Source organism: Somniosus microcephalus, unplaced genomic scaffold, assembly GCF_052327205.1.
Source record: "Somniosus microcephalus isolate GS21.2 unplaced genomic scaffold, FLI_Smic_1.0 unresolved_chr2, whole genome shotgun sequence".
Classification (NCBI taxonomy): domain Eukaryota; kingdom Metazoa; phylum Chordata; class Chondrichthyes; order Squaliformes; family Somniosidae; genus Somniosus; species Somniosus microcephalus.
In genome coordinates, this window is record NW_028225180.1 from 80,585,776 (window position 1) to 80,612,025 (window position 26,250).

Here is a 26,250-nt window from a genome sequence, read left to right on the forward strand (position 1 = left end):
GGCGGAACAAAGGGATCTGGGGGTACAAATACACAAATCACTAAAAGTAGCGACGCAGGTTAGCAAGGCCATTAAAAAATAGCAAACCAAGCACTGGGGTTTATTTCTAGAGGGATAGAATTGAAAAGTAGGGAAGTTATGTTCAACTTGTATCGAATAGACCACACTTGGGAGTATTGTGCACAGTTGTGGTCGCCATGTTATAAAAAGAGGCACTGGAGAGGGTGCGGTGAAGATTTACAAGGGTGATACCAGAAATGCGAGGGTATCCATATCAGGAAAGGATGAACAGGCTGGGTCTCTTCTCTCTTGAACAGAGAAGGCTGAGGGGCGACCTAATAGAGGTCTTTAAAATGATGAAAGGTTTTGATAGAGTGGACACAGAGAGAGAATGTTTCGCTGGAGGGAGTGCAGCGAAGATTCACCAGGCTGATACCTGGGATGGCAGGAATGACGTATAAGGAGAGATTGGGTCGATTGGGCTTATATTCGCTGGAGTTTAGAAGAATGAGAGAGGATCTCATTGAAACTTATAAAATTCTAACAGGACTAGACAGACTAGATGCAGGAAGGATGTTCCCGATGGCGGGGGAGTCCAGAACCAGGGGTCACAGTCTAAGGATAAGGGGTAAGCCATTTAGGACAGAGATGAGGAGGAATTTCTTCACCCAGAGAGTGGTGAACCTGTGGAATTCTCTACCACAGAAGGCAGTGGAGGTCAATTCATTAAATATATTCAAGAAGGAGTTGGATATATTTCTTAAGGCTAAAGGGATCACAGGATATGGGGAGAAGGCAGGGACAGGGTACTGAATTTGGATGATCAGCCATGATCTCATTAAATGGCGGAGCAGGCTCGAGGGGCCGAATGGCCTACTCCTGCTCCTATCTTCTATGTTTCTATGTTTCCACTTGTGGGGAAGAGCTTAACTAGGGGCCATCAAAAAATGATAGTCACCAAGAAATCCAATAGGGAATTCAGGAGAAACTTCTTTACCCAGAGAGTGGTGAGAATGTGGAACTCGCTCCCACAGGGAGTGGTTGAGGGGAATAGTATCGATGTGTTTAAGGGGAGGCTGGACAAGCGTATGAGGGAGAGGGAATTGAGGGTTATGCTGATAGACTGAGATGAGGAAAGACGGGAGGAGGCTCGAGTGGAGTATAAACGCCGGCATGGACTGGTTGGGCCGAATGGCCTCTTTCTGTGCTGTACACTCGATGTAATCTAGATGCTGTGAAGCAAGGGACCATCTATAAATGCTCACACACGCCTCGCCACGCCAAACAATCGTACCTGCTTCTGTAGCCGTTTATAATCCACCTCCAGCTCCTGCAGCTCCTGCTTACAGTCTTGCAGTTGCTCGCTTTTCTCTTCCCTGAGCACAGAAACAAGGCGGTTAGATTCCCCCCTCGCCGCTGGGCTCGACTTAAAAAGAGAAAAGACTCCGTGCTCGCTCGCTCGGCGTGCAATACTCACAGCTCCTGGCGCGAGCGGCGTAGCCTGGCCTTGGAGTCCGCCAGCTGGACGGTCAGGTGTTGACGGTTCTCCCCCGCTGCCTGCATGGCCGGCCCCTCCCGATTCGCCGCGCTCGACGCCTCCCGCTCCTGGCTCAGCTCCGCCATCCTCTGTGGAAAGAGGGACACCCCGCCCCCCGCAGTCAGTGAGTGGCCAAAGTCCGCCAGGCCCGCGGGGTCAACCGAGGCCCGCGGTGTTAACCGGGGCCCGCGGGGTCAACCGAGGTCCGTGGGGTCAACTGGGGTCAACCGAGGCCCGCGGGGTCAACCGAGGCCCGCGGGGTCAACCAGGGTCAACCGAGGCCCGTGGGGTCAACCAGGGTCAACCGAGGCCCGCGGGGTCAACCAAGGCCCGCTGGGTCAACCGAGGTCCGCGGGATGAACCGAGGTCAGTGTGACAGAGAGTGTGACATAGTCAGTGACAGAGAGAGAGTGTGACATAGAGAGTCAGTGACAGAGAGAGAGAGTGACATAGAGAGTCAGTGACAGAGAGAGAGAGTGACAGAGAGAGTCAGTGACAGAGAGAGAGTGTGACAGAGAGAGTCAGTGACAGAGAGAGTCAGTGACAGAGAGAGAGTGTGACATAGAGAGTCAGTGACAGAGAGAGAGAGTGACAGAGAGAGTCAGTGACAGAGAGAGAGTGTGACAGAGAGAGTCAGTGACAGAGAGAGAGTGTGACAGAGAGAGTCAGTGACAGAGAGAGAGTGTGACATAGAGAGTCAGTGACAGAGAGAGAGAGTGACAGAGAGAGTCAGTGACAGAGAGAGAGTGTGACAGAGAGAGTCAGTGACAGAGAGAGAGTGTGACAGAGAGAGTCAGTGACAGAGAGAGAGAGTGACAGAGAGAGTCAGTGACAGAGAGAGAGAGTGACAGAGAGAGTCAGTGACAGAGAGAGAGAGTGACAGAGAGAGTCAGTGACAGAGAGAGAGTGTGACAGGGAGAGTCAGTGACAGACACAGAGAGTGACAGAGAGAGAGAGTGACAGAGTCAGTGACAGAGAGAGAGTGTGACAGGGAGAGTCAGTGACAGACACAGAGAGTGACAGAGAGAGAGTGTGACAGAGAGAGTGACAGAGAGAGAGAGTGACAGAGAGAGAGTCAGTGACAGAGAGAGAGTGACAGAGAGAGAGTCAGTGACAGAGAGAGAGTCAGTGACAGAGAGAGAGCGCGACAGAGAGAGAGCGCGACAGAGAGCGCGAGAGAGAGAGCGCGACAGAGAGAGCGCGACAGAGAGAGAGCGCGACAGAGAGAGCGCGCGACAGAGAGAGCGCGCGACAGAGAGAGCGCGCGACAGAGAGAGCGCGCGACAGAGAGAGCGCGCGACAGAGAGAGCGCGCGACAGAGAGAGCGCGCGACAGAGTGAAAGAGCGACAGAGTGAGCGCGCGACAGAGTGAAAGAGCGACAGAGTGAGCGCGCGACAGAGTGAAAGAGCGACAGAGAGAGCGCGACAGGGAGGGAGCGCGACAGGGAGGGAGCGCGCGACAGGGAGGGAGCGCGCGACAGGGAGGGAGCGCGCGACAGGGAGGGAGCGCGCGACAGGGAGGGAGCGCGCGACAGGGAGGGAGCGCGCGACAGGGAGGGAGCGCGCGACAGGGAGAGAGCGCGCGACAGGGAGAGAGCGCGCGACAGAGAGAGCGCGCGACAGAGAGAGCGCGCGACAGAGAGAGCGAGCGACAGAGAGCGAGCGACAGAGAGCGAGGGAGCGCGGCAGGGAGGGAGCGCGGCAGGGAGGGAGCGCGGCAGGGAGGGAGCGCGGCAGGGAGGGAGCGCGGCAGGGAGGGAGCGCGGCAGGGAGGGAGCGCGGCAGGGAGAGAGCGCGGCAGGGAGAGAGCGCGGCAGGGAGAGAGCGCGGCAGGGAGAGAGCGCGGCAGGGAGAGGGAGCGACAGGGAGAGGGAGCGACAGGGAGAGGGAGCGACAGGGAGAGGGAGCGACAGAGAGAGGGAGCGACAGAGAGAGAGAGCGACAGAGAGAGAGAGCGACAGAGAGAGAGAGCGACAGAGAGAGAGAGCGACAGAGAGAGAGAGCGACAGAGAGAGAGAGCGACAGAGAGAGAGAGCGACAGAGAGAGAGCGACAGAGAGAGAGAGCGACAGAGAGAGAGAGCGACAGAGAGAGAGAGCGACAGAGAGAGAGAGCGACAGAGAGAGCGACAGAGAGAGAGCGACAGAGAGAGCGACAGAGAGAGAGAGCGACAGAGAGAGAGAGCGACAGAGAGAGAGAGCGACAGAGAGAGAGAGCGACAGAGAGAGCGAGCGACAGAGAGAGAGAGCGACAGAGAGAGAGAGCGACAGAGAGAGAGAGCGACAGAGAGAGAGAGCGACAGAGAGCGACAGAGAGAGAGAGCGACAGAGAGAGAGCGACAGAGAGAGAGAGCGACAGAGAGAGAGAGCGACAGAGAGAGAGAGCGACAGAGAGAGCGACAGAGAGAGAGCGACAGAGAGAGCGACAGAGAGAGCGACAGAGAGAGCGAGCGACAGAGAGAGAGAGCGACAGAGAGAGAGAGCGACAGAGAGAGAGCGACAGAGAGCGAGCGACAGAGAGAGCGAGCGACAGAGAGAGCGAGCGACAGAGAGAGCGAGCGACAGAGAGAGCGAGCGACAGAGAGCGAGCGACAGAGAGCGAGCGACAGAGAGAGCGAGCGACAGAGAGAGCGAGAGCGACAGAGAGAGAGAGAGCGACAGAGAGAGAGAGAGCGACAGAGAGAGAGAGAGCGACAGAGAGAGAGAGCGACAGAGAGAGAGAGCGACAGAGAGAGAGAGAGCGACAGAGAGAGAGAGAGCGACAGAGAGCGACAGAGAGAGAGCGACAGAGAGAGAGCGACAGAGAGCGACAGAGAGAGAGCGACAGAGAGAGAGCGACAGAGAGAGAGCGACAGAGAGAGAGCGAGAGAGAGAGCGACAGAGAGAGAGCGACAGAGAGAGAGCGACAGAGAGAGAGAGCGACAGAGAGAGAGAGCGACAGAGAGAGAGAGCGACAGAGAGAGAGAGCGACAGAGAGAGCGACAGAGAGAGAGCGACAGAGAGAGCGACAGAGAGAGAGAGCGACAGAGAGAGAGAGCGACAGAGAGAGAGAGCGACAGAGAGAGCGAGCGACAGAGAGAGCGAGCGACAGAGAGAGAGAGCGACAGAGAGAGAGAGCGACAGAGAGAGAGAGCGACAGAGAGCGACAGAGAGCGACAGAGAGAGAGCGACAGAGAGAGAGAGCGACAGAGAGAGAGAGCGACAGAGAGAGAGAGCGACAGAGAGAGCGACAGAGAGAGAGCGACAGAGAGAGCGACAGAGAGAGCGACAGAGAGAGCGAGCGACAGAGAGAGAGAGCGACAGAGAGAGAGAGCGACAGAGAGAGAGCGACAGAGAGCGAGCGACAGAGAGAGCGAGCGACAGAGAGAGCGAGCGACAGAGAGAGCGAGCGACAGAGAGAGCGAGCGACAGAGAGCGAGCGACAGAGAGCGAGCGACAGAGAGAGCGAGCGACAGAGAGAGCGAGAGCGACAGAGAGAGAGAGAGCGACAGAGAGAGAGAGAGCGACAGAGAGAGAGAGCGACAGAGAGAGAGAGCGACAGAGAGAGAGAGAGCGACAGAGAGAGAGAGAGCGACAGAGAGCGACAGAGAGAGAGCGACAGAGAGAGAGCGACAGAGAGCGACAGAGAGAGAGCGACAGAGAGAGAGCGACAGAGAGAGAGCGAGAGAGAGAGCGACAGAGAGAGAGCGACAGAGAGAGAGCGACAGAGAGAGAGAGCGACAGAGAGAGAGAGCGACAGAGAGAGTGAGAGCGACAGAGAGAGAGAGAGAGCGACAGAGAGAGAGCGACAGAGAGAGCGCGACAGAGAGAGCGCGACAGAGAGAGCGCGACAGAGAGAGCGCGACAGAGAGAGCGCGACAGAGAGAGAGCGACAGAGAGAGAGCGACAGAGAGAGAGAGCGACAGAGAGAGAGCGACAGAGAGAGTGAGAGCGACAGAGAGAGAGAGAGCGACAGAGAGAGAGCGACAGAGAGAGAGAGCGACAGAGAGAGAGCGACAGAGAGAGCGACAGAGAGAGAGAGCGACAGAGAGAGAGAGCGACAGAGAGAGAGAGCGACAGAGAGAGAGAGCGACAGAGAGAGAGAGCGACAGAGAGAGCGAGCGACAGAGAGCGAGCGACAGAGAGCGAGGGAGCGCGGCAGGGAGGGAGCGCGGCAGGGAGGGAGCGCGGCAGGGAGGGAGCGCGGCAGGGAGGGAGCGCGGCAGGGAGGGAGCGCGGCAGGGAGGGAGCGCGGCAGGGAGGGAGCGCGGCAGGGAGAGAGCGCGGCAGGGAGAGAGCGCGGCAGGGAGAGAGCGCGGCAGGGAGAGAGCGCGGCAGGGAGAGAGCGCGGCAGGGAGAGAGCGCGACAGGGAGAGAGCGCGACAGGGAGAGAGAGCGACAGGGAGAGGGAGCGACAGGGAGAGGGAGCGACAGAGAGAGGGAGCGACAGAGAGAGAGAGCGACAGAGAGAGAGAGCGACAGAGAGAGAGAGCGACAGAGAGAGCGACAGAGAGAGAGAGCGACAGAGAGAGCGACAGAGAGAGAGCGACAGAGAGAGAGAGCGACAGAGAGAGCGACAGAGAGAGCGAGCGACAGAGAGAGAGAGCGACAGAGAGAGAGAGCGACAGAGAGAGAGAGCGACAGAGAGAGAGAGCGACAGAGAGAGAGAGCGACAGAGAGCGACAGAGAGAGCGAGCGACAGAGAGAGAGAGCGACAGAGAGAGAGAGCGACAGAGAGAGAGCGACAGAGAGAGAGCGACAGAGAGAGAGAGCGACAGAGAGAGAGAGCGACAGAGAGAGAGAGCGACAGAGAGAGCGACAGAGAGAGAGCGACAGAGAGAGAGAGCGACAGAGAGAGCGAGCGACAGAGAGAGAGAGAGAGCGACAGAGAGAGAGAGCGACAGAGAGAGAGCGACAGAGAGCGAGCGACAGAGAGCGAGCGACAGAGAGAGCGAGCGACAGAGAGAGCGAGCGACAGAGAGCGAGAGCGACAGAGAGAGAGAGAGCGACAGAGAGAGAGAGAGCGACAGAGAGAGAGAGCGACAGAGAGAGAGAGCGACAGAGAGAGAGCGACAGAGAGAGAGAGAGCGACAGAGAGAGAGAGAGCGACAGAGAGAGAGCGACAGAGAGCGAGCGACAGAGAGAGCGAGCGACAGAGAGAGCGAGCGACAGAGAGAGCGAGCGACAGAGAGAGCGAGCGACAGAGAGAGCGAGCGACAGAGAGAGCGAGAGCGACAGAGAGAGAGAGAGCGACAGAGAGAGAGAGCGACAGAGAGAGAGCGACAGAGAGAGAGAGCGACAGAGAGAGAGAGCGACAGAGAGCGACAGAGAGAGAGAGAGCGACAGAGAGAGAGAGAGCGACAGAGAGAGAGCGACAGAGAGAGAGCGACAGAGAGAGAGCGACAGAGAGAGAGCGACAGAGAGAGAGCGACAGAGAGAGAGCGACAGAGAGAGCGACAGAGAGAGAGCGACAGAGAGAGAGCGACAGAGAGAGAGAGCGACAGAGAGAGAGAGCGACAGAGAGAGAGAGAGAGCGACAGAGAGAGCGCGACAGAGAGAGCGCGACAGAGAGAGCGCGACAGAGAGAGCGCGACAGAGAGAGCGCGACAGAGAGAGAGCGACAGAGAGAGAGCGACAGAGAGAGTGAGAGCGACAGAGAGAGAGAGAGCGACAGAGAGAGCGACAGAGAGAGAGCGACAGAGAGAGAGCGACAGAGAGAGAGCGACAGAGAGAGAGAGCGACAGAGAGAGAGAGCGACAGAGAGAGAGAGCGACAGAGAGAGAGAGCGACAGAGAGAGAGAGCGACAGAGAGAGCGAGCGACAGAGAGCGAGCGACAGAGAGCGAGGGAGCGCGGCAGGGAGGGAGCGCGGCAGGGAGGGAGCGCGGCAGGGAGGGAGCGCGGCAGGGAGGGAGCGCGGCAGGGAGGGAGCGCGGCAGGGAGGGAGCGCGGCAGGGAGGGAGCGCGGCAGGGAGAGAGCGCGGCAGGGAGAGAGCGCGGCAGGGAGAGAGCGCGGCAGGGAGAGAGCGCGGCAGGGAGAGAGCGCGGCAGGGAGAGAGCGCGGCAGGGAGAGAGCGCGACAGGGAGAGAGAGCGACAGGGAGAGGGAGCGACAGGGAGAGGGAGCGACAGAGAGAGGGAGCGACAGAGAGAGGGAGCGACAGAGAGAGAGAGCGACAGAGAGAGAGAGCGACAGAGAGAGAGAGCGACAGAGAGAGCGACAGAGAGAGAGAGCGACAGAGAGAGCGACAGAGAGAGAGCGACAGAGAGAGAGAGCGACAGAGAGAGAGAGCGACAGAGAGAGCGACAGAGAGAGAGAGCGACAGAGAGAGCGACAGAGAGAGCGACAGAGAGAGAGAGCGACAGAGAGAGAGAGCGACAGAGAGCGACAGAGAGAGCGAGCGACAGAGAGAGCGAGCGACAGAGAGAGAGAGCGACAGAGAGAGAGAGCGACAGAGAGAGAGAGCGACAGAGAGAGCGACAGAGAGAGAGAGCGACAGAGAGAGAGCGACAGAGAGAGAGAGCGACAGAGAGAGAGAGCGACAGAGAGAGAGAGCGACAGAGAGAGCGAGCGACAGAGAGAGAGAGAGCGACAGAGAGAGAGAACGACAGAGAGAGAGCGACAGAGAGCGAGCGACAGAGAGCGAGCGACAGAGAGAGCGAGCGACAGAGAGAGCGAGCGACAGAGAGAGCGAGCGACAGAGAGAGCGAGAGCGACAGAGAGAGAGAGAGCGACAGAGAGAGAGAGAGCGACAGAGAGAGAGAGCGACAGAGAGAGAGAGCGACAGAGAGAGAGCGACAGAGAGAGAGAGAGCGACAGAGAGCGACAGAGAGAGAGCGACAGAGAGAGAGCGACAGAGAGCGACAGAGAGAGAGCGACAGAGAGAGAGCGACAGAGAGAGAGCGAGAGAGAGAGCGAGAGAGAGAGAGCGACAGAGAGAGAGCGACAGAGAGAGAGCGACAGAGAGAGCGACAGAGAGAGAGAGCGACAGAGAGAGAGAGCGACAGAGAGAGTGAGAGCGACAGAGAGAGAGAGAGCGACAGAGAGAGAGCGACAGAGAGAGAGCGACAGAGAGAGAGCGACAGAGAGAGAGCGACAGAGAGAGCGCGACAGAGAGAGCGCGACAGAGAGAGAGCGACAGAGAGAGAGAGCGACAGAGAGAGAGCGACAGAGAGAGTGAGAGCGACAGAGAGAGAGCGACAGAGAGAGCGACAGAGAGAGAGCGACAGAGAGAGCGACAGAGAGAGAGAGCGACAGAGAGAGAGCGACAGAGAGAGAGAGCGACAGAGAGAGAGAGCGACAGAGAGAGAGAGCGACAGAGAGAGCGACAGAGAGAGAGAGCGACAGAGAGAGAGAGAGCGACAGAGAGCGACAGAGAGAGAGAGAGCGACAGAGAGAGAGAGCGACAGAGAGAGAGCGACAGAGAGAGAGAGCGACAGAGAGAGAGAGCGACAGAGAGAGAGAGCGACAGAGAGAGAGAGAGAGAGAGAGTGACAGAGAGAGAGAGAGCGACAGAGAGAGAGAGAGAGAAAACTGAGAAAAACCTTGACAAGGTACAGATTTAGTGAACATAGCCTGGCCATCGAAAAAGGCAGACACATCTGTTTATACACTGTATGGATAGATCTGCGTTTATGTGTTCAACCATAAATGTTTTTCGATGCTTTGGCAACATAAGATGTACCTTGTCATGCCAATAAAGCGAATTGAATTGAATTGAATTGACTGTAGACTGGAGATGAGAGAAGACTTGCTGGTTTTTATTAGATGCCGTGCTGGAGTGTGAGAGAAGAAACTCTGAGATGTGGGAGCAGGAGTCAAGTGTTGGACGGACTTGCTGTGTAAAGGGCTGTTGAGTGCTCGTGACTGGGCTCAATGAATGTAATACTCCAGCGAGAGCCAGTACCCATTGCCTCCCCCATCATTGAGCAACAGCAACTACAGGGAAGGAAAGGAGAAAGAGAGGGTTTCATAATTGACGCAATCAGCTAATGACTACTCAGAATTAACTTATTTCTCCTCCTCACATCCCGCCCCATGTTGAAATCGAGACTGGTTGCAACATCAGCTGCAGGCCAGACCCCAGCGAGGGACTGAGACGTACAGACTAGCCAGCTCGCAGGGCCCGATCCCCAGTCTGGAGTGGTGGTAGGGCCCCTAAAGCAGGCCTCGGTCCCTCCTGGTCAATCCGGAGCTCCATATCCCCGGGGCGAGGATAGGAGTCGGCTCGGCCGTGGTGCCCCCCCGGTTGCCGGATAGCCTGTCGATGCTCAACCCAACGACCGTGGCGGGTGTCGGCGGGACTGCGGGCAGAGCATCCGAGCGGGCTTCACGTGGCCCTCCAGCCCGGCCTGGATGTGGTCCTGTCCTCGCACAATGTGTCTGGCAGGGGCCATCAGACAGTGATCAGGACGGGGAGTGACATGAATCAGTCATTCTTGAAAGAAAGACTTATGAAATAATACTGAGCGGCCTGCGGATGGCGCTGTCCAGGGAGAGTATAAATACTCGGGCACGGGCCCAGCTTGCGCAGGACATTCTTAACAGGAACTAGTGAAGGACGCAACTAGACCTCCATGTTGTAAAACAGTTGATTAAAGCTTTGTTTAACGCTTAGACCAAGTGCCTCGTAGTTTTCTTACGTCAGGGAGCTCCCCCGCCCCGCCGACCGCCGTGCCCCCCACAAACTCGGGGGTACTAAGACCATCTGCGGCCCTCCTTACCGCCGCCGCCATCCCCCTCCGGCTGAAAACAGCTAACTCATCACAGAATGTGGGGTGGGACATCAGCCCTCATTCAGGCGCATCAGAAAGAACAAACTCCCATTTCTCCAGCGCCTTTCACCACCTCAGGACGTCCCAAAGCGCTTTACAGCCAATGAAGTACTTTTTGAAGTGTGGTCACTGTTGTAATGTAGGAAACGCAGCACCCAATTTGCGCACAGCAAGCTCCCACAAACAGCAATGTGATAATGACCAGATCATCTGTTTATAGGTGTTGGCTGACGGATAAATATTGGCCCCAGGACAGCGGGGAGAACTCCCCCTGCTCTTCTTCCAATAGTGGCTGTTGGATCTTTTACATCCACCAGAGAGGGCAGATGGGGCCTCGGTTTAACGTCTCATCTGAAAGACGGCACCTCCGACAGTGCAGCGCTCCCTCAGTACTGCCCCACCGACAGTGCGGCGCTCCCTCAGTACCGCCCCTCCGACAGTGTGGCGCTCCCTCAGTACTGCCCCTCCGACAGTGCGGCACTCCCTCAGTACTGCCCCTCCGACAGTGCAGTGCCCCCTCAGTACTGCCCCTCCGACAGTGCGGCGCTCCCTCAGTACCGCCCCTCCGACAGTGTGGCGCTCCCTCAGTACCGCCCCTCCGACAGTGCGGCGCTCCCTCAGTACTGCCCCACCGACAGTGTGGCGCTCCCTCAGTACTGCCCCTCCGACAGTGCGGCGCTCCCTCAGTACTGCCCCTCCGACAGTGCGGCGCTCCCTCAGTACTGCCCCTCCGACAGTGCGGCGCTCCCTCAGTACCGCCCCTCCGACAGTGCGGCGCTCCCTCAGTACCGCCCCTCCGACAGTGCGGCGCTCCCTCAGTACTGCCCCTCCGACAGTGCGGCGCTCCCTCAGTACCGCCCCTCCGACAGTGCGGCGCTCCCTCAGTACTGCCCCTCCGACAGTGCGGCGCTACCTCAGTACTGCCCCTCCGACAGTGCGGCGCTCCCTCAGTACCGCCCCTCCGACAGTGCGGCGCTCCCTCAGTACCGCCCCCTCCGACAGTGCGGCGCTCCCTCAGTACTGCCCCTCCGACAGTGCGGCGCTCCCTCAGTACCGCCCCTCCGACAGTGCGGCGCTCCCTCAGTACTGCACTGGCAGCGTCGGCCTGGATTGTGGGACTCAAGCCACTGGAGTTGGAGTTGAAAAACGACTCATACAGCACCTTTAACGTAGTAAAACGTCCCAAGGTGCTTCACAGGAGCGATTATCAAACAATTTGACACCGAGCCACATTAGGAGATATTAGGACAGGTGACCAAAAGCTTGGTCAAAGAGGTCGGTTTTAAGGAGGGTCTTAAAGGAGGAGAGAGAGGCGGAGAGGTTTAGGGAGGGAATTCCAGAGCTTAGGGCCCAGGCAGCTGAAGGCACGGCCGCCAATGGGGGAGCGATGGAAGTGGGGGTTGAACGAGAGGCCAGAATTGGAGGAGCGCAGAGATCTCGGAGGGTTGTCGGGACTGGAGGAGGTGACAGAGACAACCCACGAACTCCTGACTCAGAGGCGAGAGTGCTACCCACCGGTCCACGGCCGGCACGGAGTCGGTTTTTGTTACTGAAGAGAGCCGCCTTACCTCCATGTTCTCATCCCTCTGGTTGGCCAAGTCCTTCAGGTGGTAGGCCATGTTCCGGAAGAGGAGTTCCAGGTCGTCGAGGGAGACGGAGCACATGTCAGGCCAGTGAAGAGGCACAATGTTCTGCTGGTCTTGAGTCATCTGGAAGCGGGGGGAACGGCAGAATGTTTGAGGACAGGAGAGACCCAGAGGCCCCAACAACTTAGTCTGAGATAACAACATAAGAAATAGGAGCAGGAATAGGCCACTTGGCCCCTCGAGCCTGCTCCGCCATTCAATAAGATCATGGCTGATCTTGGGCTCAAAGCCACTTCCCTGCCCGCTCCCCATAACCCTTCACTCCCTTATCTTGCAAAATTCTGTCTATCTCCACCTTAAATGTATTTAATGACCCAGCCTCCACAGCTCTCTGGGGCAGAGAATTCCATAGATTCACGACCCTCTGAGAGAAGAAATTCCTCCTCATCTCAGTTCTAAAAGGGCGACCCTTTATTCTGAAACTATGCCCCCTGAGTTCTAGATTTCCCCACGAGGGGAAACATCCTCTCTGCATCTACCTTGTCGAGCCCCCTAAGTGTCTTATGTTTCAATAAGATCACCTCTCATTCTTCTAAACTCCAATGAGTATCGGCCCAACCTGCCCTTTTCAAAAAATTAATTCTCGTGATGTGGGCGTCGCTGGCGAGGCCCAGCATTTATTGCCCATCCCCTAGTTGCCCCTTGAGAAGGTGGAGGTGAGCCGCCTTCTTGAACCGCTGCAGTCCGTGTGGTGAAGGTGCTCCCACAGTGCTGTTAGGGAGGGAGTTCCTGGATTCTGGCCCAGCGATGATGAAGGAACGGCCGATATATTTCCAAGCCGGGATGGTATGTGTGACTCGGAGGAGAACTTGGCGGTGCGCGCACGCACTCGCACACTTCCCCAGCACCAGTCACTAGACAGCGATCAGGAGCAGGGAACTCCGACCGATTGAAACCTCACTCTCCCCCCAGGGGGCGCCGAGACCACGCGACCACCCACCCAGACACCCGCGGCAGCGCAAGCTGGTCCGGTTTTAGTTGCGCCATTTGTTCGATGCGGGGAAACCGAGATTGAATCCTGAGGGAATAACAAGCCAGCGCCACGCGCTTGGAATGGCCTCAGTCTCTTACCTCCTGGATGTGACCGGCGATCGATGCCTGAGTGTCTAAGTCCAGTGTCTGGATTTGCTCAATGAGTTCTTCCTTCCCCTCGCACTGCAACAGAAGGCAAGAGTTTTAGAGGCACATTCCCGGGTCTTTCTCCCTCGGTACCGCCCCTCCGACAGTGCGGCGCTCCCTCAGTACCGCCCCTCCGACAGTGCAGCGCTCCCTCAGTACTGCCCCTCCGACAGTGCGGCGCTCCCTCAGTACTGCCCCTCCGACAGTGCGGCGCTCCCTCAGTACCGCCCCTCCGACAGTGCGGCGCTCCCTCAGTACTGCCCCTCCGACAGTGCGGCGCTCCCTCAGTACTGCCCCTCCGACAGTGCGGCGCTCCCTCAATACTGCCCCTCCGACTGTGCGACGCTCCCTCAGTACCGCCCCTCTGACAGTGCATCGCTTCCTCAGTACTGCCCCTCCAACACTGCAGTGCTCCCTCCGACACTGCAGTGCTCCCTCAGTACTGCCCCTCCGACAGTGCGGCGCTCCCTCAGTACCGCCCCTCCGACAGTGCGGTGCTCCCTCAGTACCGTCCCTCCGACAGTGCGGTGCTCCCTCAGTACCTCAGTACTGCCCCTCCGACAGTGCGGCACTCCCTCAGTACTGCCCCTCCGACAGTGCGGCACTCCCTCAGTACCGCCCCTCCAACAGTGCGGCACTCCCTCAGTACTGCCACTCAGAGTGTCAGCCTGGATTTTTGTGCTCAAGTCTCTGGAGTGGGACTTGAACCCACAACCTTCTGACTCAGAGCTGAGAGTGCTACCCACTCAGTCACAGCTGATAAAAAATTAGCATATGGGATCCTGGGCTTCATTAATATAGACATAGCGTACAAAAGCAAGGATGTTATGCTAAACGTTTATAAAACACTAGTTAGGCCCCAATCCTGGGCCCCGCACTTTGGGAAGGATGTCAGGGCCTTGGAGAGGGTGCGGAGGAGATTTACCAGAATGGTATCAGGGGATGAGGGACTTCAGTCACGTGGAGAGACTGGAGAAGCTGGGGTTGTTCTCCTTAGAGCAGAGAAGGTTAAGGGGAGATTTAATAGAGGCGTTCAAAATTATGAAGGGTGTTGAAAGAGTAAATAAGGAGAAAGTGTTTCCAGTGGCAGGAGGGTCGGTAACCAGAGGACACAGATTGAAGATAACTGGTAAAAGAACCAGAGGGGGAGATGAGGAGAATTTTATTTTTAAAATTTACACAGCGAGTTGTGGTGGGGATGTCAGAAAATATTTTACTTGTGACACTTTTTTTTAATAGAAATTTTGGCCATCGAAACTTTGCAGGAAACAGGAGACACTGTGCTTTGTTTATCTGTAACACGTGAAAAGTCAGGCGTTTATCACAGACTCCCTGCTGACATCGGATTTACTTCCTGTCACACGGTGAGGGGGGTGGCAGGGGGGCGACGTCAGCGAGTATGGAAGGAATCCTGGCTAACCGGAGCACGAAAAAGGACATCGAGGCATTGGGGAAGGTGCAATTAAGATTTACTAGAATGGTACCAGAACTGAGAGGTTATAACTATCAGGAAAGGCTGAACAGGCCGGGGCTCTTTTCTCCAGAAAGGAGAAGGCTGAGGGGTGACCTGATCGAGGTCAGCAAGATTATGAAAGGGTTCGATAGGGTCGACGTAGAGACGATGTTTCCCCTTGTGGGGGAGACCAGAACTAGGGGCCATCAATATAAGATCGTCACTAATAAATCCAATAGGGAATTCAGGAGAAACTTCTTTACCCAGAGAGTGGTGAGAATGTGGAACTCGCTACCACAGGGAGTGGTTGAGGCGAATAGTATCGATGCATTTAAGGGGAAGCTGGATAAACACATGAGGGAGAAAGGAATAGAAGGATATGCTGGCCTTCATTACAAGAGGATTTGAGTACAGGAGTAAAGAAGTCTTACTCCAATTATATAGGGCCCTGGTGAGACCACACCTGGAGTACCGTGTACAATTTTGGTCTCCTTACCTAAGGAAGGATATACTTGCCATAGAGGGAGTGCAGCGAAGGTTCACGAGATTGATTCCTGGGATGGCGGGACTGTCGTATGAGAAGAGATTGAGTAAACTAGGCCTGTATTCTCTTGAATTCAGAAGAATGAGAGGGGGATCTCATTGAAGCATACAAAATTATTACAGGGCTTGATAGGGTGGATGCTGGGAGAATGTTTCCCTTGGCTGGGGAGTCTGGAACCAGGGGCCACAGCCTCAGGATAAAGGGTAGGCCATTCAGGACTGAGAATGAGAAGAAATTTCTTCACACAGAGGGTGGTGAATCTTTGGAATTCTCTACCCCAGAGGGCTGTGGAGGCCCAGTCATTGGGTATATTCAAAACAGAAGTCGATAGATTTCTGACTAGTAAGGGCATCAAGGGATATGGCGATACGGCTGGTGAATGGAGTTGAGGCAGAAGATCAGCCATGATCTCATTGAATGGCGGAGCAGACTCGAAGGGCCGAATGGCCTGCTCCTGCTCCTGCTCCTATTTCTTATGTTCTTATGACGGGGTGGGATGAAGAGGGGCGGGAGGAGGCTCATGTGGAGCATAAACACTGGCATAGTCCAGTTGGGCTGAATGGCCTGTTTCTGTGCTGTAAATACTGTGTAACTCTCAGGCATTGAGACAACAATTGCTGAAAGGGTTAACCTTGACTTGTATAAACTCCTTGTACCCAGGGTTATAAATGCTCACAAAGCGACAGGCGACAGCACTTCACTCTAAGGGGCCGTCACACCACCGCCCTGTGATAGACAAGTCACGTTAAACTCGCGCCCAGCGACAGCCGTTCAGTGTGGGCGCCGAGCCGCTCATTTACTGAAGACTGGCTGACACTCCATTTGGCTCATTCCTTGACCCATTTCTATTGGGTTTGAACACACGCGTGCACACAAAATACCGAAGGGATCCTTTCTCGGTCACAACCCGCGGAGTCTATATATTCTTCAAAAAAGGGAATTAGTTGCTTGAAAAAGAGAAATATTAAAGGGTGCGGGGAGTGAGGGGGAGAGTGGGATTAGACTGGGTGGGATATTAAATGGTGCGGGGAGTGAGGGGGAGAGTGGGATTAGACTGGGTGGGATATTAAATGGTACGGGGAGTAAGCAGGAGAGTGGGATTAGACTCGGTGGGATATTAAAGGGTACGGGGAGTGAGGGGGAGACTGAGATTAGGCTGGGTGGGATATTAAAGGGTGCGGGGAGTGAGCGGGAGAGTGGGATTAGACTGGGTGGGATATTAAAGGGGGCGCGGAGTGAGCGGGAGAGTGGGATTAGACTGGGTGGGATATTAAAGGGTGTTGGGAGTGAGGGGGAGAGTGGGATTAGACTGGGTGGGATATTAAAGGGTACGGGGAGTGAGAGGGAGAGTGGGATTAGACTGGGTGGGATATTAAAGGGTGTGGGGAGTGAGGGGGAGAGTGGGGTTAGACTGGGTGGCATATTAAAGGGGCGGGGAGTGAGCGGGAGAGTGGGATTAGACTGGGTGGGATATTAAAGGGTGTTGGGAGTGAGGGGGAGAGTGGGATTAGACTGGGTGGGATATTAAAGGGTACGGGGAGTGAGAGGGAGAGTGGGATTAGACTGGGTGGGATATTAAAGGGTGTGGGGAGTGAGGGGGAGAGTGGGATTAGACTGGGTGGGATATTAAAGGGGCGGGGAGTGAGCGGGAGAGTGGGATTAGACTGGGTGGGATATTAAAGGGTGTTGGGAGTGAGGGGGAGAGTGGGATTAGACTGGGTGGGATATTAAAGGGTGAGGGGGAGAGTGGGATTAGACTGGGTGGGATATTAAAGGGGCGGGGAGTGAGCGGGAGAGTGGGATTAGACTGGGTGGGATATTAAAGGGTGTGGGGAGTGAGGGGGAGAGTGGGATTAGACTGGGTGGGATATTAAAGGGTACGGGGCGTGTGGGGGAGAGTGGGATTAGACTGGGTGGGATATTAAAGGGTACGGGGAGTGTGGGATTAGACTGGGTGGGATATTAAAGGGTACGGGGAGTGAGCGGAAGAGTGGGATTAGACTGGGTGGGATATTAAAGGGTACGGGGAGTGAGCGGGAGAGTGGGATTAGACTGGGTGGGATATTAAAGGGTGCGGGGAGTGAGCGGAAGAGTGGGATTAGACTGGGTGGGATATTAAAGGGTATGGGGAGTGAGCGGAAGAGTGGGATTAGACTGGGTGGGATATTAAAGGGTACGGGGAGTGAGGGGGAGAGTGGGATTAGACTGGGTGGGCTATTAAAGGGTATGGGGAGTGAGCGGAAGAGTGGGATTAGACTGGGTGGGATATTAAAGGGTACGGGGAGTGAGGGGGAGAGTGGGATTAGACTGGGTGGGATATTAAAGGGTACGGGGAGTGAGCGGGAGAGTGGGATTAGACTGGGTGGGATATTAAAGGGTGCGGGGAGTGAGGGGGAGAGCGGGATTAGACTGGGTGGGATATTAAAGGGTGCGGGGAGTGAGCGGAAGAGTGGGATTAGACTGGGTGGGATATTAAAGGGGCGGGGAGTGAGCGGGAGAGTGGGATTAGACTGGGTGGGATATTAAAGGGGCGGGGAGTGAGCGGGAGAGTGGGATTAGACTGGGTGGGATATTAAAAGGGTACGGGGAGTGAGCGGAAGAGTGGGATTAGACTGGGTGGGATATTAAAGGGTACGGGGAGTGAGCGGGAGAGTGGGATTAGACTGGGTGGGATATTAAAGGGTTCGGGGAGTGAGCGGGAGAGTGGGATTAGACTGGGTGGGATATTAAAGGGTGCGGGGAGTTAGGGGGAGAGTGGGATTAGACTGGGTGGGATATTAAAGGGTGCGGGGAGTGAGGGGGAGAGTGGGATTAGACTGGGTGGGATATTAAAGGGTGCGGGGAGTGAGCGGGAGAGTGGGATTAGACTGGGTGGGATATTAAAGGGTGCGGGGAGTTAGGGGGAGAGTGGGATTAGACTGGGTGGGATATTAAAGGGTACGGGGAGTGAGCTGGAGAGTGGGATTAGACTGGGTGGGATATTAAAGGGGCGGGGAGTGAGCGGGAGAGTGGGATTAGACTGGGTGGGATATTAAAGGGTACGGGGAGTGAGGGGGAGAGTGGGATTAGACTGGGTGAGATATTAAAGGGTACGGGGAGCGAGGGGGAGAGTGGGATTAGACTGGGTGCGATATTAAAGGGTGCGGGGAGTGAGTGGGAGAGTGGGATTAGACTGGGTGGGATATTGAAGGGTACGGGGAGTGAGGGGGAGAGTGGGATTAGACTGGGTGGGATATTCAAGGGTGCGGGGAGTGAGGGGGAGAGTGGGATTAGACTGGGTGGGATATTAAAGGGTGCGGGGAGTGAGCGGGAGAGTGGGATTAGACTGGGTGGGATATTAAAGGGTGCGAGGAGTGAGGGGGAGAGTGGGATTAGACTGGGTGGTCTATTAAAGGGTACGGGGAGTGAGCGGGAGAGTGGGATTAGACTGGGTGGGATACTAAAGGGTGCGGGGAGTGAGGGGGAGAGTGGGATTAGACTGGGTGGGATATTAAAGGGTACGGGGAGTGAGCGGGAGAGTGGGATTAGACTGGGTGGGATATTAAAGGGTGCGGGGAGTGAGCGGGAGAGTGGGATTAGACTGGGTGGGATATTAAAGGGTACGGGGAGTGAGGGGGAGAGTGGGATTAGACTGGGTGGGATATTAAAGGGTACGGGGAGTGAGGGGGAGAGTGGGATTAGACTGGGTGGGATATTAAAGGGTATGGGGAGTGAGCGGGAGAGTGGGATTAGACTGGGTGGGATATTAAAGGGTACGGGGAGTGAGGGGGAGAGTGGGATTAGACTGGGTGGGATATTAAAGGGTACGGGGAGTGAGGGGCAGAGTGGGATTAGACTGGGTGGGATATTAAAGGGTACGGGGAGTGAGGGGGAGAGTGGGATTAGACTGGGTGGGATATTAAAGGGTACGGGGAGTGAGGGGGAGAGTGGGATTAGACTGGGTGGGATATTAAAGGGTACGGGGAGTGAGGGGGAGAGTGTGATTAGACTGGGTGGGATATTAAAGGGTACGGGGAGTGAGCGGGAGAGTGGGATTAGACTGGGTGGGATATTAAAGGGTGCGGGGAGTGAGCGGGAGAGTGGGATTAGACTGGGTGGGATATTAAAGGGTACGGGGAGTGAGCGGGAGAGTGGGATTAGACTGGGTGGGATATTAAAGGGTGCGGGGAGTGAGCGGGAGAGTGGGATTAGACTGGGTGGGATATTAAAGGGTATGGGGAGTGAGGGGGAGAGTGGGATTAGACTGGGTGGGATATTAAAGGGTACGGGGAGGGAGGGGGAGAGTGGGATTAGACTGGGTGGAATATTAATGGGTGCGGGGAGTGAGCGGGAGAGTGGGATTAGACTGGGTGGGATATTAAAGGGTATGGGGAGTGAGGGGGAGAGTGGGATTAGACTGGGTGGGATATTAAATGGGACGGGGAGTGAGCGGGAGAGTGGGATTAGACTGGGTGGGATATTAAAGGGTGCGGGGAGTGAGCGGGAGAGTGGGATTAGACTGGGTGGGATATTAAAGGGTATGGGGAGTGAGGGGGAGAGTGGGATTAGACTGGGTGGGATATTAAAGGGTACGGGGAGGGAGGGGGAGAGTGGGATTAGACTGGGTGGAATATTAAAGGGTGCGGGGAGTGAGCGGGAGAGTGGGATTAGACTGGGTGGGATATTAAAGGGTGCGGGGAGTGAGCGGGAGAGTGGGATTAGACTGGGTGGGATATTAAAGGGTGCGGGGAGTGAGGGGGAGAGCGGGATTAGACTGGGTGGGATATTAAAGGGTGCGGGGAGTGAGCGGAAGAGTGGGATTAAACTGGGTGGGATATTAAAGGGGCGGGGAGTGAGCGGGAGAGTGGGATTAGACTGGGTGGGATATTAAAGGGTACGGGGAGGGAGGGGGAGAGTGGGATTAGACTGGGTGGAATATTAAAGGGTGCGGGGAGTGAGCGGGAGAGTGGGATTAGACTGGGTGGGATATTAAAGGGTATAGGGAGTGAGGGGGAGAGTGGGATTAGACTGGGTGGGATATTAAATGGGACGGGGAGTGAGCGGGAGAGTGGGATTAGACTGGGTGGGATATTAAAGGGTGCGGGGAGTGAGCGGGAGAGTGGGATTAGACTGGGTGGGATATTAAAGGGTGCGGGGAGTGAGGGGGAGAGCGGGATTAGACTGGGTGGGTTATTAAAGGGTGCGGGGAGTGAGCGGAAGAGTGGGATTAGACTGGGTGGGATATTAAAGGGGCGGGGAGTGAGCGGGAGAGTGGGATTAGACTGGGTGGGATATTAAAGGGGCGGGGAGTGAGCGGGAGAGTGGGATTAGACTGGGTGGGATATTAAAAGGGTACGGGGAGTGAGCGGAAGAGTGGGATTAGACTGGGTGGGATATTAAAGGGTGCGGGGAGTGAGCGGGAGAGTGGGATTAGACTGGGTGGGATATTAAAGGGTATGGGGAGTGAGGGGGAGAGTGGGATTAGACTGGGTGGGATATTAAATGGGACGGGGAGTGAGCGGGAGAGTGGGATTAGACTGGGTGGGATATTAAAGGGTGCGGGGAGTGAGCGGGAGAGTGGGATTAGACTGGGTGGGATATTAAAGGGTACGGGGAGTGAGGGGGAGAGTGTGATTAGACTGGGTGGGATATTAAAGGGTACGGGGAGTGAGCGGGAGAGTGGGATTAGACTGGGTGGGATATTAAAGGGTGCGGGGAGTGAGCGGGAGAGTGGGATTAGACTGGGTGGGATATTAAAGGGTACGGGGAGTGAGCGGGAGAGTTGGATTAGACTGGGTGGGATATTAAAGGGTGCGGGGAGTGAGCGGGAGAGTGGGATTAGACTGGGTGGGATATTAAAGGGTATGGGGAGTGAGGGGGAGAGTGGGATTAGACTGGGTGGGATATTAAAGGGTACGGGGAGGGAGGGGGAGAGTGGGATTAGACTGGGTGGAATATTAAAGGGTGCGGGGAGTGAGCGGGAGAGTGGGATTAGACTGGGTGGGATATTAAAGGGTATGGGGAGTGAGGGGGAGAGTGGGATTAGACTGGGTGGGATATTAAATGGGACGGGGAGTGAGCGGGAGAGTGGGATTAGACTGGGTGGGATATTAAAGGGTGCGGGGAGTGAGCGGGAGAGTGGGATTAGACTGGGTGGGATATTAAAGGGTGCGGGGAGTGAGGGGGAGAGCGGGATTAGACTGGGTGGGATATTAAAGGGTGCGGGGAGTGAGCGGAAGAGTGGGATTAGACTGGGTGGGATATTAAAGGGGCGGGGAGTGAGCGGGAGAGTGGGATTAGACTGGGTGGGATATTAAAGGGGCGGGGAGTGAGCGGGAGAGTGGGATTAGACTGGGTGGGATATTAAAAGGGTACGGGGAGTGAGCGGAAGAGTGGGATTAGACTGGGTGGGATATTAAAGGGTGCGGGGAGTGAGCGGGAGAGTGGGATTAGACTGGGTGGGATATTAAAGGGTATGGGGAGTGAGGGGGAGAGTGGGATTAGACTGGGTGGGATATTAAATGGGACGGGGAGTGAGCGGGAGAGTGGGATTAGACTGGGTGGGATATTAAAGGGTGCGGGGAGTGAGCGGGAGAGTGGGATTAGACTGGGTGGGATATTAAAGGGTGCGGGGAGTGAGGGGGAGAGCGGGATTAGACTGGGTGGGATATTAAAGGGTGCGGGGAGTGAGCGGGAGAGTGGGATTAGACTGGGTGGGATATTAAAGGGTACGGGGAGTGAGCGGGAGAGTGGGATTAGACTGGGTGGGATATTAAAGGGTACGGGGAGTGAGGGGGAGAGTGGGATTAGACTGGGTGGGATATTAAAGGGTACGGGGAGTGAGGGGGAGAGTGTGATTAGACTGGGTGGGATATTAAAGGGTACGGGGAGTGAGCGGGAGAGTGGGATTAGACTGGGTGGGATATTAAAGGGTGCGGGGAGTGAGCGGGAGAGTGGGATTAGACTGGGTGGGATATTAAAGGGTACGGGGAGTGAGCGGGAGAGTGGGATTAGACTGGGTGGGATATTAAAGGGTGCGGGGAGTGAGCGGGAGAGTGGGATTAGACTGGGTGGGATATTAAAGGGTATGGGGAGTGAGGGGGAGAGTGGGATTAGACTGGGTGGGATATTAAAGGGTACGGGGAGGGAGGGGGAGAGTGGGATTAGACTGGGTGGAATATTAAAGGGTGCGGGGAGTGAGCGGGAGAGTGGGATTAGACTGGGTGGGATATTAAAGGGTATGGGGAGGGGGAGAGTGGGATTAGACTGGGTGGGATATTAAATGGGACGGGGAGTGAGCGGGAGAGTGGGATTAGACTGGGTGGGATATTAAAGGGTGCGGGGAGTGAGCGGGAGAGTGGGATTAGACTGGGTGGGATATTAAAGGGTATGGGGAGTGAGGGGGAGAGTGGGATTAGACTGGGTGGGATATTAAAGGGTACGGGGAGGGAGGGGGAGAGTGGGATTAGACTGGGTGGAATATTAAAGGGTGCGGGGAGTGAGCGGGAGAGTGGGATTAGACTGGGTGGGATATTAAAGGGTGCGGGGAGTGAGCGGGAGAGTGGGATTAGACTGGGTGGGATATTAAAGGGTGCGGGGAGTGAGCGGGAGAGTGGGATTAGACTGGGTGGGATATTAAAGGGTGTCGGGAGTGAGGGGGAGAGTGGGATTAGACTGGGTGGGATATTAAAGGGTGTCGGGAGTGAGAGGGATTAGACTGGGTGGCTCATGTGGAGAGGAACATGGGCAGAGACGTAAGAGAATGTTTGGCCTCTTTCTGTGCCGGAATGTTGAATGAACCGATTTTCCCAGCAGTCACTTCTGCCCAGGCTGGGATTGGGCCCAGGTTTGAAGGATGAGAGGCCCACACTTCGCAATCCCAGTCACAAGAGCTTGTCCCCCTCGCCCAGGACGGGACAGTGGATGGGAGGCGTACCTGCACTGCACAGCCCAACAAGAGGAGCAGCACCTTCCTCACCTCCTGGAGCCCCGCGTCTGAAACAGAAAGGGGAGGATCTGTCATCAGTAAAAAACACAGTGCCGGCAAACAGATCCAGACAGGACGGAGACCGAGCCCCAGACAGGAGGGAGACCGAGCCCCAGACAGGAGGGAGACCGAGCCCCAGACAGGAGGGAGACCGAGCCCCAGACAGGAGGGAGACCGAGCCCCAGACAGGAGGGAGACCGAGCCCCAGACAGGAGGGAGACCGAGCCCCAGACAGGAGGGAGACCGAGCCCCAGACAGGAGGGAGACCGAGCGCCAGACAGGAGGGAGACCGAGCGCCAGACAGGAGGGAGACCGAGCCCCAGACAGGAGGGAGACCGAGCCCCAGACAGGAGGGAGACCGAGCCCCAGACAGGAGGGAGACCGAGCCCCAGACAGGAGGGAGACCGAGCCCCAGACAGGAGGGAGACCGAGCGCCAGACAGGAGGGAGACCGGCCCCAGACAGGAGGGAGACCGGCCCCAGACAGGAGGGAGACCGAGCGCCAGACAGGAGGGAGACCGGACCCAGACAGGAGGGAGACCGGACCCAGACAGGAGGGAGACCGGCCCCAGACAGGAGGGAGACCGGCCCCAGACAGGAGGGAGACCGGCCCCAGACAGGAGGGAGACCGGCCCCAGACAGGAGGGAGACCGGCCCCAGACAGGAGGGAGACCGGCCCCAGACAGGAGGGAGACCGACCCAGACAGGAGGGAGACCGAGCCCCAGACAGGAGGGAGACCGGCCCCAGACAGGAGGGAGACCGGCCCAGACAGGAGTCGGATGGACCCCAGACAGGAGGGCGCCATCCCCAGAGAGCAGCACGCTGACCCTGTACCGGGACACGCCAACTCCGTCCAGAATTACAGAACCTTTCATGTGTGAACCTGGGCAGTGAGTGCTGGCAGGCTATTCGACCAAGTGGGGCAGCCTGAGCCTGTCCATCCGCGGCCTGCGTGTTGGACAGTGACCGGCCCGTTAAGGTCAGTGGTGGATATTCCTTCTGGGTCTGCCCTCCCACGCAGGGGTGACACCTCGTTCGGGAGGAGGTGGGGAAATTTCAATTAATGTGCAAGTTTCTGAAGCCCTAGGAATTGGACGAGTTTGCTGGACTGAGCCGGTGGGGGCCAGAGAACTGGCCTCAGCACCCCTCGGGCTGGGTTAACGGGGCGAGACCCGCGATCCTGACCACTGTTCAACGCTCAGGTCGCGGAAGAACAGGCTCGGGCTGCCCCACGCGGTCGAATAGCCTGCCAGAGCTCAACGCACGGGCTCAGGCATAATGAGTGGGTCACTTGCGGAGGGCGGGCGGTGCCTTCAGGCGGGGAAGGAAATTAGAGGGAGGGGGGCAAAAAAAAAAGGGCCGATTAAACCCCAGGGTACCGAGCCCCTCCTGGAATCGCGGCGGGCAGGTCGAGTCAGGTTAATCCAAACCGGAGGTCACTCACCGCTGAGGGGGTCTCGGCCCAGGAGCTGCACGTTGGGGAGGGGCATCAGAATCAGCTGCTGGAGGTCCTCCTGTTAGCAAAGAATGAGAGGAAGCATTAAATACACCGAGGGAGGGGCAGAATGGATAGCAAGCTGGCTATAAAACAGGGCGCGATCTTGCCAGCCCTGGGGAGGCGGGTCTGCCGGGAAAATGGCAGAATCTGCGGGCAGCTACCCATCCCGCCCCCATCCTGCCTCCGTGCCATCTTCCCGGGAGGCGGGTCGCCGACACGCGCCGGGTCCCGTATCCTGGAGGCGGGAAGGGGATTACAGCCACTTAACAGGTAGTTAACGGGCAGTTAAGAGGATTATCCCCATTTACCCAGCAGAGACGCGGGCTTCCCGACGTCGGGAAACCCCGCCAGGGTCAGCGAGGCGAGCAGTGGGTCGGCGGGGGTCGGAGGGGTGCAAAAGTGCGCTGTGGAGGTGAGTGATGGGTGCAAGTGTGGAGAGGTGAGTGTGTGAGGTGAGTGAAAAGTGATGGTTTGCGGAGACTCCCGCATCTCACTGGCAGAGATGGCAAAATGGCTGCTGCATTCTCCAATGCAACAACCATCTAATTTCTGCTCACAAAAGAGGTTTGATGAGACTTGAATACAAAGGGGGGGCGATTTTCCCACTGGAGGCAAGATGGAGGCGGGTTTCAGTTTGGGTGGGTTTGAAACACGCCCCCACTGATGGGGAAAATCGCAAATTTTTGAAACCCATGATTGGCCACTTGATTAAGGCTAAAGGGATCAAGGGATATGGGGAGAAGGCAGGGACAGGGTACTGAATTTGGACGATCAGCCACGATCGCATTGAATGGCGGAGCAGGCTCGAGGGGCCGAATGGCCACCTCCTGCTCCTATCTTCTATGTTTCTATGTTGATTTCAGAGGTGTGGGATGCCCTTGCTCAATTAGTGTTTCGGGATTGAAGCTCGCCTCTGTTGACAGCACTTTTCCAGTCTGATTTTATGGCTTCTTGCTCCCTTGGCTCATTCCACAGCATTTCTGCATCTCCTGCACCACCTCCAACATCTTTTGAGAAGCCACTGTGTCCAATTCCAAGGCAAGGACCTACCCGAGGCTCTCGGATGAGGCGTTGCAAATGTTGTTGGAGGGGGTGACAGCTAGCAGGGAGGTGCTCTTCCACTCATCTCGGAGGAAGAGGCCTGCCAAAGAAGCCAAGGCTGTGTGGGTCCAGCTGGCAAGGGATATAACCTCCAGAACTGTGTGCAAATTGGGAGACTGTTTCTGTGTATTGATGAAATGCTATCCCTGTTGGAAAGCATTAAAATGGTTTGAAGCCAGAATGTTGGCGTTATGCCGTCTGTTCTTTCGCCTTAGGCAGCTCCACATTGTGGGCACCGCCACATTTGCGTTGTCAGGTTGGCGGCCTGAGTGAAAGGAGGCCAGAGAGTCATGTCCATTGTCAATGATGTCCTAGGATGGAGCCAAGGACATGTGCCAACTTGGGCAACCTATGCAAATCTGGCCATGGTAAGTTCATCCCTTGCATCCCGGGCAGCCATGTGCTCGCGTGCTGCCGCTGCCACTGGTCGATACACCGGCGCTCTGACCTCCTCCTCCTCCAGATCCTCCAGCAGATCCTCCTCCAGATCCTCCTCCTCCTCCACCTCCTCCTCCTCCAGATCCTCCTCCTCCTCCTCCTCCTCCTCCTCCTCCAGATCCTCCTCCTCCTCCAGATCCTCCTCATCTGAGGTCCATGCAGAAAGAAAACGAATGGTTCCCATGCTGCTTGCAGATG

General features: G+C 56.6%; 1 protein-coding gene across 1 annotated transcript in view; it reads right to left on the bottom strand.

The window, feature by feature from the left end:
- LOC147092886 (girdin-like) overlaps nucleotides 1–26,250 on the bottom strand; it is a 94,793-nt gene that overhangs the window by 49,616 nt on the left and 18,927 nt on the right. The window contains exons 4-9 of the mRNA XM_085975703.1: nucleotides 24,460–24,529; nucleotides 22,965–23,023; nucleotides 13,005–13,088; nucleotides 11,856–11,996; nucleotides 1,478–1,626; nucleotides 1,295–1,376 (exon numbers count right to left, since the gene is read on the bottom strand). Of these exons, the coding sequence (XP_085831829.1) occupies nucleotides 1,295–1,376; nucleotides 1,478–1,626; nucleotides 11,856–11,996; nucleotides 13,005–13,088; nucleotides 22,965–23,023; nucleotides 24,460–24,529 (585 nt within the window). The remainder of the gene's footprint in view (nucleotides 1–1,294; nucleotides 1,377–1,477; nucleotides 1,627–11,855; nucleotides 11,997–13,004; nucleotides 13,089–22,964; nucleotides 23,024–24,459; nucleotides 24,530–26,250) is intronic.